Here is an 11,541-nt window from a genome sequence, read left to right on the forward strand (position 1 = left end):
ATAAAATCATTTCTGTACACTAGTAGGTGACAACTTTGGCATACAACCCGGACAATGTGCTCTTGTCCTCATAGTATTGGAAAAACGTTTACTAGGAGCCTACCACACAGCTGTTCTACTATAGTGCATAGTCGTTTTACTAGTGCGCTGAATTGTCTTATTAGTGAGGACAAAGAGTGTACTAGTACATATACCAGAAGCTGGATAACAAGGATATGGACTAAAGGCTCAAACGGCTTTCGATACGCCACCTGCCCTCTGCTTTGACTCACTGGCAACACGCCATTTTCCCCTATCGACTCCATCATAGCCGGAAATGACGTCACATATCGTGCGATAATAATATTGTTATTGTTAGCTTGCTAGCTCGCGAGATGGCGACATGACAGCGTAATAACGACGTCTTATTACACGTCTATCCTAAGGTTATTACCAGCGTTCATCTGGTACGTACCGTACCCACTTCGGCACTTTTGCAACCCAAATGCTGAGATGTATTGTTCGAGAGACAGAATGAAACACTGAAATGAAGAGAAAAGGATGCTTTGTGATATTATTATTATTATTTTATTTTTTTACAGCTACCTCGTCGCTAGCCTTTAAGACAAGCTAGTTTTGATTAGCTCGTGAGCATATTGCCTCAGTACTGTGATGAAAAAATAATAATCCCATAATTATACTTAAATGTCTGTTTAATGCGAGAGCAAACCTAGAATGATAGAAATATCAGTTTACATGGACAAATATCAGCTATGAAAGCCTACAGTCATCGGACACTTCATTAGGCACCCCTTTCCAATGGCAGCCAATACAAAGCATCTAAAAATAATAATAATCCGTTTTTGTATACAGTATTTATATAGTATATATGTTTATTAATGCGTTTGTTGTTTGCAGTAGTCTAAAACCTCACTATTTAAATGGTTTTCTATTCTTTGACTCGTGGATAAATAAAATAATTTTTAAAATGAAACAGATCCTCATATGATGTACTGCGACTATACAACACAACAAGATATAATTTACAGTTTATACACATTTTATAATACAGTAATAGCAATTCTGATAGTCTCAATCAAACTTCAGAGTTATTATCTTTCCATTTTTAATACAGCTCTTGTATTGGATCGCATTACGCATGTGTTCAGTATGATAGTGTCATGTAAAATCTGTGTCACTGGAAATAAAAGAAAAACAATAATCCTCTAATCAAATACTATTTTTCCAGATTTTGGCGATGGAGAACGGAAACAGGTCTGATGCTGCATCCACATCCAAGAACCACACAGGCACTCTACACCTACAGAGTATATTAATAATGTTCTGAATCTTGTACGTGTTCCCTTTGAAATAATATTATAACTCATTGCAGTTCTTTCCCCCTTGTTCAGTTCCAAAAAATGAAGACAATTATGAAATAGCCATGCCGCTGGAGGAAAACAACTTTGAACAGCAAGGATTTTTCAACCAAAGTGACCATAATTTTGAAGGTGAAAGCCCATTTAAAATTTGGATGTGGACAGTGGTGCCTTGACTTACTAGTTTAATCGGTTCTATGATTACGCTTGAAACCCAAATCACTCGCATCGCCAATCATCTTTCCCCAATGAAATTAATGGAAATGCTTATAATCCGTTCCAGCCCACATTGTGTTCATTCTGGTGTGTGCGCCTTGGTTGTCAGAGGGCAGTATAATACAGACATAAAAACAAACACGGAGAAGAGTTTCACAACTAAGTTACTCAGTAAGCTGCAGTAATATTAGTTGATTTTTGCGGAGGATAAAAAAATGTATCCCGGTGAATATTGTTATATTTTCTGTCTGCTTTTGCTCCACCGTTTGTGTTCAAACATCTGTCGCTTAAAGGGTTTTCGTATCAATGCTATTTGTTAGCCCATGTATGGCGTTTTGCTTTCTGTGTTAGCATTAAGCTAGCTAACTTACCTAAGGCAAAGTTATGTGGTTGTTTTAAATACTCAGCATGTCATTTTTAAAAAATCTTTAGTTTGATAGTAAAGTTCAACTGGGAGTGGAAATAAACAACTTGAAGCCATTTGTTTTTAAGAATTGTTCACTTTCTGCCAAAGTGCTGCCTGTTGTGAAATGAGTTGAGTTTGCTGCCACCATCTTCCGTTCGTATCTCCAATCTTTGCTCGCAAGTCAAGACAAAAAAATAAATAAATCATCTAAGCGACAGCTAGTATCTTGAAAAACGCTTAAGACAAAGTACCACCTCGATGTCAACTATTTTCAATTTGGTTAACCAATGTTCACTCCTTTGTAGAGTCGCCGCCATCTGCTGGCCCTTCTCACGTCAACAGCTCCTACATGGTGATCACCAACCTGCGGACACAGCTGCAGATTTCTCTGGAGAAAAACTCCTGGCTTCAGAAAAGAATTGAAGATCTGGAAGAGGAGCGGGATTTCCTGCGGTGCCAGCTTGACTGCTTCATCTCGTCCACAAAGAGCCAGCGACAAGATCAGGGCCAGTACAGTAACGGTAAGAAGAGCAATCAGATGACAGAATACCATATAGCAGAGCTGGACAATATGGCCTTAAAGTAAAATAAAAAAAAAATTGTAATTAAAACATACGATTTCTCATTTTATAATTGTTTTTTTGTACTTCACTTAGTATAAAAGTATAGGTCTTTTTTTTTTTCCTTTTTGGATTTGCTGTCACAGCGACCAATTTCTGTTTTTGCATTTTCTGCACTGTCAATTTGAAATAATGTGCTCTTTTGTGTGTGTGTATTGAAGAAAGGGATGGAAATGTTATTTTTTAATCCAATTCATCGATTAATCAAAAACAAAATCGACAGAGTAAGCGATTATTAAAATAATCATTAGTTGCAGCCTTTGCAAACGTTGGCAGTGTACGTCAGCCGGGAATTGCTTTACTTCACATGCTACAGTAGCCACACACCCCAAACAAATAAAAATTATCTTGATAAACGTAATCACCCATCCCCACCATATAGCCACCGAGATTGTAACAATTTGGCATTTGCAGGTTACGAGTCAAGACGATTCTCTTGGAGGGGAAGAAGAGAGGATGAGCGTCCTGCTGGTTAGTGTGAGAACATTTCAATGGAAAGCCATTTGAGCATTTAGTCGACATCTTTGAGAAAAGGTCAATTTACTAGTATGCTCTTTGTCCTCACTAGTAAGACAATTCAGCGCACTAGTAAAATGACTGTGTCTTACTTACAAGGAATGTTTTTCCATTAATAGTGCCACTTTTGGCCTACTAGTATGCAATTAAACACGGTTAGTAAACTATTGTGCTGCACTAGTAACACTACTAGGCACAACTAGTAGGCATGTAAGACACTAGTAGCCTTCTGGACACTACTAGTAGCACCAAAATACCCACTAGTAGTTTTGCCTCACTCATAACATAGTTGTGTGTTGTGTAGTTATTAAAACATTACTCGTCAGACAAGTATTCTACTAGTGTGCCCTCGTCATTCTACTTGTGCGCTGCATTGTCTTAATAGTGAGGACAAAGACGACTAATACATGGAGGATACTTGATATCCAGCTTATGCACTAGTATGCTCTCTATCCTCACTAGTAGGACTACTTTGGCATACTAGTAGAAGGACTACTACCTCTAGTGAAGCAGTAGATGTTAAGTATTACAATTTTATAATGGCAGAAGTAGTACTACTAGGACACAGGTGTAAAAAAATAAATACATGCATTTTTGCCTCACTATTATCCTGTAGTTGTCCTACTAGTATGGAAGAATGCTCGTACTAGTCAATATACTCTAACCTCACTATCAAAGATTGTGAATAAATGCTCACTTTGGCATACTAGTAGAACAACTACAGGTTACTAGTGAGGCAGAATTGTGCACTAGTTGACAACTGTGTGCTATAATTATTGCAGGTACTGTACATTTCAATAAATTATAATACAGTAAAAAAAAAAAAAGTTTCAGTACTCATTCATTTATCTAGATTCATAAAACACAGAGTGCAGAAGTACATTGACCTCAAGCTGGATATCAAAGATATTGAATGAATGGTCAAACAGCTTTCCATACAATTTGCAATTTATTGGTGCAATCTTCCCTTATTCATTGCCGTCTTGTTACCATAGAGCAACAGAGGATGGACTCAGCCCACTTACCCTCTCGCCAGTTTCTCCAACGAAGGCCTGCTGCTCCATCTGCGGCTCCCTCCAAAAACCACATTTCCAATCCAATCAGCAATCAGATGGCCTCCATGAATGCACTGCTCACCTCGGCACAATCCGTGGCCCTCCTGCAAGGTCTCACTTCTGCTGGGAATTCAGCCGGTGGCAGCGGCACCAACAGTGCTCCAAGACCACTGATGAACGACTTGAATGGCAATCGAAATTTAGCTCCAGGTAGTACAAATCTAACAGGGTAAATCATCATCGAAATAACAATACAGCGGTGCCCTGAGATACCAGTTTAATTAATTCCGTGACCACGGTCGTAACTCAAAAAATTCGTATCTCAAATCATCGTTCCCCATTGAAATGAATTGAAATGCCATTAATCTGTTTCAGCCCCCCCCCCCAAAAAATAATAAAAATAATGTATTATTTTTAATGTGAAAAATGGCACTCTCTATTTATTGTACATTATAAAAATCATACAGTAATGGCATAGAGTGATTAAATAGAATTTTAAAAAAGTAAATAGTTTTCACCACATTTTTTGCCTCAAGCCTATGGATATTTTGCTGCTCCTTCTGGTGTGCGCTGCTTGTCCACCTGGTTCCATTATAATACAGGAATAGGGATATACTGAAGAAGAAGATGAGTCTTTATTTGTCATGAACGCATGCACATAAACTCCACTGCATTTTAAACATCAGAGTAGTGGACACAGCTTTAGTCTCAAACATGACATATTTTTACAACTATGACCTCGAAATGCCACCTTGTGGTGCAATCTATTAGTTTGTCTGAGATTTTGAAAAGGTTTGACTCAGTTACACTTGAACACAAAAAAGAACATTGACATTTGAACAATTTTTTTAATGGAGCATTCACTTACCTGGGTTGTCATATGAAGTGATATTTTTAAAATTTTGTACATTTATCATTAGATCAACATGATATCACGTTTTCCACATACTGTATGTATTCTGTTTACATTACATTAACATAAATTATTATTATTTACATTTCATCATGTTTTGTTATCAGTCTATTATTTGTGTAAAGAACAAATATGTGGTTAATTCCAAAATAATGGTCTATGGTTTTAATCAACTTGTTCGAGGAACCATCCAAGGGTCCTGTTGATGCATTCTTTCAAAATTAACAAAAGTAATCAAAATGAAAACATATGTAATTAGTTATATTACTTTGAGAAAGTAATTGAAATACTTCTATTACATTTTTAACAGAGTAACTTATAATTGTAACCAACTACATTCTACTTTCCAAAATAATCTCCCCAACAATGCCTGTGAGTATTGCTATGTTACAGTATCTGTCTACAGGTGTCGCAAATATGCATTGCTTAAAATTTTATAACACAGTGATACTGATGCTATTCGTTAGCCCGTGTTTGGCGTTTACCATTATGTTATTTGGTTGTTTCAAGTACACAACATGTAATTCTGATTGTTTTGTTTAGTTTTTGTTAGTTTGTACCCCGCCTCTTTCCCAAAGATAGCTGGGATAGGCTCCAGCACGCCTGCGACCCTAGTGAGGATAAGAGTTATGGAAAATGAATGAATAAATGTATCAAGGCACCCCAGTGCAGTGTTCCAATGCATATTTGCGAATTTGCTGATTTTTAAAACCTAATAATAGCGCCAAGGTACTATGTTGAAGTGAGGGGAAAAGATTCATTTAGTTTGGCCAGCCTTGTCTAACAGGAAAAAAAGTGCCATCTTGTGGCATAAGCATATTTTCAGTCATCAGGTTGTCAGTTACAGATTGCAGATTTGCTACTTGTGGTGGGGCACAGTCACTAACACTGTACATATTGTATTGTCCGTGTCCAAGCATGTGCCTTTAAGAGGGTGGCGTGTGAGGTCTGTGTTTCTGCGTGTGAGTGTCCAGGTGAGAGCTGTGGTAGAAAGCAGCTTCTGCGTGCATGTGCTCAATGTGTTAATTGCGGTTTTCCCAGTGTTCAATAAATGGTTGAAAAGTGCATCGGCCACTGTTGCTCTACTTTCCCATGCGTGAGGGCATTACAGTAATTTGGTACAGTGCAATAAACTATAAAACAAACGATCGCTTCCAAAAAAAAACGCAATATCGGAGAATGAAGAGCAAGTATAGCAAGGGAACACAAGCTGAATTTTCTTTTTCTTTTTTCTTTTTTCATCAGATTCGCTTCCACTCTTGGGAGAGTCAGATGAGTACTTGGAGCATGATGGCTACCTAGAAGAGGAGGAAATGATATCAGCAGAGGGTGCCATGCAAGATCCCATTAACAGCAACAAACAACAAGTCAAGAGAAGGCGGATCCGAGGCCTTCGAGAGAGGCAGAGAGGTAAGAAATGAGAGCGCTTACTACATAATCAGCGTGTCTTCATGTAGCTAGGTTAATTGTGTTTTGTATAATACACTACATTGATTTGAAGGTTTCACAAAAATATGGCATTTACCATTTAGAAATTACAGCCCTTTGTAATGTGGAGTTTCTCCATTTTCAGGGGCTCAAAAGTAGATGGACAATTTGCTCACAAAAGATTAATTGGCCTGGTATGGTTGCTTCACGACAAGCAGTATTCAACTGTTACCATTACAATATGGAAAACTTAATTTATGTAAGTAGTTGAATTCAAAGAGTAAAACTCAAATACGATATAGATTTACTACACACATAATTATGAAGCTATAATTCAGTTTGCCGCTAAAAAACGAAACAAAATTCCCCATCTCAAAAAAATGTAATACTACATAATAAATTCAATTAGTTTTGAGTTAGAAATTATGTAGGAATTGGCCCTCTGAAATGTGTTTTCTAGCTATACTATACAAAGTTTCACTTTTTAATTGTATTACTGAACTAAAATAACTTTTCTACACCATCCTTATTTATTGAGATGCACCTGCATATGTAACTTGGTCCAAATACTTTTTACCTCCTGAAAATTGAGGTACTCTGCATAAATCAGCTAAAATTCTGGAATGGTAAATGCCTTATTTTTGTAAAAATAATTTTTTTAACCTGTCCTTTTCAGCTGCTTGGTCATGAAGAATAATGGGTTTGTATGCCTTTTTATGTCGGAATAGCTTTTCTGCGCAACATGGGAGTTTACACTTAACCCCCTCATATTTGCATTTTTGCATTTGCATATTTGGCAATTTTATGGGGAACCTTTTCTCTGTTTTTTTTCTGAAAATGTCATTTATTTGCTGTTTTTGTGCTCAGACCAAAGCAATAAAATTTTACTTTGGCGTCACCTGGTGGATTCTTGGTGTTTTTGGTAGGTTGATAATTGTAGTTTTTTTCATCTCCGTTAGAGATGTCATGTTTTGTTGGCAGTCGTTGAATGTTCTTCATGCACCGCCAATGAGAAACTGCAAGTATGTTTCTGTTTCTCTACTGATGCAGCTACTAATGGAGTAAAGTAGCGTGTAGTCTACTTTCCCTGTTATAATTTGCCAGTACTCCCTCGCATTTATTCATGTGTAAATGCCAAAAGTTTAATGAATTAATACCGTTTGTGTTAAGTGCTACTGTGCATATTTATTTGCCCATGTTTGATGTCACATCAGTTTGTGCTAGTGTGTTTTTTAGGATAGTACACTAATATTATTGATGAGCATCATTTAAAGGTGGTTTGTTTATGTTAAATAATTTAACTACAGAATACAGTCATTTATGTAATGTGTTCATATGATTGTGTACATGCTTGATGCTTGATGTTGGTGCTTTATGATCCTCTCTGTTTTAAAGGTATTTATGCTATTAAGACCTCCATAGAGTGACTTTCGAACATTGACATTGACCAGAAAATGCCACTCTGACAGCTACTTCTGTTTGACCCAGTTTTGTATTCGCTTTGTCCATATTTAGCTAAGCACGCCCCCTTTCCTCTGATTGGTTGCCTCGGTGTAGAAGAGAGCACACGTGAGAGCACACTTGTTTCTTATGTTGACAGCGCCGGCTCGGGAGCGGAAAGGGAAGGCGGAGATCTTCGCTAGTGACATAGATAAACTTGGGGAATTCGAATTACCTGATTTCAGGCCTCTAGTCAGAAAAACTTGAAGAATGCGTGGACGATTTTAATTCATATTTCACATATTTACTGAGACACGACAGAGGCTATTGCATCCAAAATACCAGAAAAAGTTGGTATGGCTTTTAAAATATGGGGCGTTGAAGTGCTTTTCCGCCATCTTGTAGCATCGATATGCATTAACAAGCCTAATGTTATTTATTCGCTCTTCACAGCAACATGCTTAAAGTCTACAATTCAACAGTGTCTTGGTTGTAGTATTTTAAATCCATGGTGATGGAGTATAACGGCAACCTTCTCATTGTCTAAATACTGTAAACTCCAATTTGACTGCTATAACTAACTCTCTTTTTATGTTCCATGCTTCAGTAAAAGATGCTGCCGGAGTGCTTTTCCGCTACAAAAAGATCCTCATCACATACCAACGTCTGAAAAACATGTCCAAGGCATTTCAAATCCACGGTGTGGACCGCAACACGGTGGCTTCCACCACACCCATCGCCGAGCTCCTCCTGGTGGCTCCTGAGAAGGTAGCGGTGGTGGGAGAGTTTGACCCGTCCAAAGAAAAGCTTCTGGACTACGCTCGCCGCTGCTACACGGCGCTGGACGAGGAGACGCTGAGTAGGGTGCAAGCCCTGAAGAAGAACAACCTGCTCCTGCCCATTGCCTACAGGTTCAGACACTGACACAAAAACCATGTCAATGACAAGTGGAGTAGACGGAAGGAAGTCCACAGCCATTGAGAAGGATTTTGTTCTCTTAGGCCTGATTTACTAAGCCCCTCCACACCAAGCGGCTTGGTGGAACGCAACTGACTGGACAATCGCGACTCACACCTGTACACCTATATACAATCTATGTATACACTGAACAAAAATATAAACGCAACACTTTTGTTTTTGCTCCCATTTTTCTGGAGCTGGACTCAAAGATCTAAAACTTTTTCTACATACACAAAAGGACATTTCCCTCAAATATTGTTCACAAATCTGTGTTAGTGAGCATTTCTCCTTTGTCGAGATAATCCATCCCAACTCACAGGTGTGCCATAGCAAGATGCTGATCGGACAGCATGATTTTTTGCACATGATCATGCACATGTATTGCACATGATCATGATATAGCTACACAAGCCAGGGCGGATTGCCCTGGCTTGTGTAGCTATATCATGATAATACAAAGAGTGGAAATGGGTGAGAAATAAAGGAGAGGGTGTGGATATTTAAGAGGCTGTTGGCATTGCCCCATTTATTGATTGCACTTGAGTATTTCATCGACAGACTCTCCACCCTTCGCTTTTAACCACGAGTTCATATGAAGTTAGAAATGTCATTTTGTTGTGAAATCACACGTGTTACGACATCGCATTTCTAAATGACATTGGAACACCTTTCACCTGCAATTCCAATTTCGAATCGCAGGAAACCTAGTGGCCGATGGTCAGCCTTTCATGAAAGTTGTTCCAGAACCCTGCACACCGCATGACAGTCAGTCACGTCTCGGTCGTGTCGCTCTGTGTGGCAGGCCTAAAGGTTTGTGCCTGTAAAAATAGGCAAAAACTTGATTGTGTATGCTAACAGATCACTATCACTTCAAACATCATTTTGCATTTGCGGTGCTATAGAAAAGGTTCCATGGTGAAAATCATCAGAGCTACCTAAAGTGCAAAACGCTCCTTTAAATAGGGCGGTCTTCTTTTACACCTGCGGTGTAAATCTATTGAATTTAAATCTAGTAAATCTAGTGAATTTAGCCTCCGCTTTTCTGGGATCTTAGTAAGTCAGCCCCCTGGTGTGGCGAAACCTTTTTTTCCCTTCAGAAAAACTTGTTCGTGACTAAGATTTTTTTATCTGTGCAATAAAATGTGACTATTAGGGTCAGCGTTTGTCTTTTATGTAAAAATCATGTTTGTTCCATTAACAATTATACGTGATGTATAAACAATCTCTTTGCAGTATTATTGTAATATTTGGATACAATCAGCAAAAATCTGTGTCATTTTTCAAATTTGGACTGCTATTTTTGTACAGACGCTTCATAATTGTCAGGATCAACAAGCCTTTATTTATTGTTAGTGTTTTGTGTCTACTTGGTTTTTTTTGTCATTCATCTTCAGTTATTCTACCTTGCCTTAATTCAAGTTTTGTCTCTTTGAATTGTGTACCCTTCTTATGGATTCAAATACTGAATATCTTCGCATGAATATACTAGAATACTGTATAAGCATCTCCTAACATTTCAGGTACTTAATCCTATAAGAATATTTTTGAAGAGCTCTTTTCCTGAACAAGACAAAAGCCACATTTAAAAATGATGCCAAATGATGTCATGTGTACTGACTATTAACTTTGATTAAAATGTTCAGACTGGAGCAAAATATGGTTTGCCAGCATACAATTAATGTTTGTAAAATTTGCAGGCATTAGTAAATAATTTGAGTCATTTTTCTCAAAATAATGGAATAACAGTATTTTGGGGTGGGGAAAAAAACTGCACACTAAGTACTGTGGTTTTTCACGGTTGTTTTAAATCAACATGCAGTTTTTTTGTTTTGGTTTTTTAGATAAGCTCTCAAATTTTAAGAGCGGTGGGATTCATTTTCGGGGTGCTTCAGCACCCACCAAAATGGGCTTGAAACACCCATGGTCCAGGGTGTGCCCTGCCTCTTGTCCAAACTCAGCTGGGATAGGCTCCAGCACACCGGGACCCTCATGAGGATAGATGTCGCAGAAAATGGATCTGGATGTAATGAACTTAACAGTTAAATACAACCGAACTGTACCTGGCTTGTGATTCTTTCATGTACCACAGAGAGAGTCTGCGTACCAGATTTTGAAAATTCTGAAAAAAAATATTTTGAAAGTGTTCAAAAATTTTTGGCTGGCCTTGTTCTTCTCTTTTTTAAATTATGTATACAGTATATATCTTTACATTTTGTTGCAAGTACTCTTTATATTAATTCTCATTACGGTACTTGATTTTACTTACACAGTATGGAATACATTTATGTTAAAATTCAATAAAATGTCTCATTTCTATTGTTAATTTTGTTTCATTTTTTACAATATGCACAATGGCTGTCCTTTATTAGATTCAAACAGTATAGTTTCTTTTTAATCAAATTCAACCTACCTGTTAGTCTAAAGGAGTTTGCGACGGTTATAGATTATTCCCTCTCTTAAAAGGGGTGCAAAGACCAGCCTTTTTTTTTTTTTTTCACCAAAACTGGACCTGAAGGCAACTACAATAGGCAAAGTTTGTCTAGTTACATCAGTGAGAAGTAGTAAACACTGGTCTAGTTTTGTTTGACAATTTAAACTGTCAAAGTATCTGGACTCTTGCATACAAATA

General features: G+C 37.7%; 1 protein-coding gene across 2 annotated transcripts; it reads left to right on the forward strand.

Annotated features, from left to right (window-relative positions):
* The first annotated feature begins 285 nt into the window (after positions 1–285).
* ccdc106a (coiled-coil domain containing 106a) lies at positions 286–10,064 on the forward strand. 2 transcript variants are annotated; one of them, XM_061775677.1, is made up of 8 exons: positions 286–446; positions 1,229–1,307; positions 1,373–1,490; positions 2,286–2,501; positions 3,015–3,071; positions 4,112–4,381; positions 6,330–6,494; positions 8,560–10,064. In XM_061775677.1, the coding sequence occupies exons 2-8, from the start codon at positions 1,260–1,262 to the stop codon at positions 8,874–8,876; spliced, it is 1,191 nt and encodes a 396-aa protein (XP_061631661.1). In that variant the 5' UTR covers positions 286–446; positions 1,229–1,259; the 3' UTR covers positions 8,877–10,064. The 2 variants fall into 2 exon arrangements, with proteins under 2 accessions (XP_061631661.1, XP_061631660.1); XM_061775676.1 differs by having other exon boundaries at positions 1,392–1,490.
* Positions 10,065–11,541: the final 1,477 nt, after the last annotated feature.

The sequence above is a fragment of the Phyllopteryx taeniolatus genome, chromosome 6 (genome assembly GCF_024500385.1).
Source record: "Phyllopteryx taeniolatus isolate TA_2022b chromosome 6, UOR_Ptae_1.2, whole genome shotgun sequence".
NCBI lineage: Eukaryota > Metazoa > Chordata > Actinopteri > Syngnathiformes > Syngnathidae > Phyllopteryx > Phyllopteryx taeniolatus.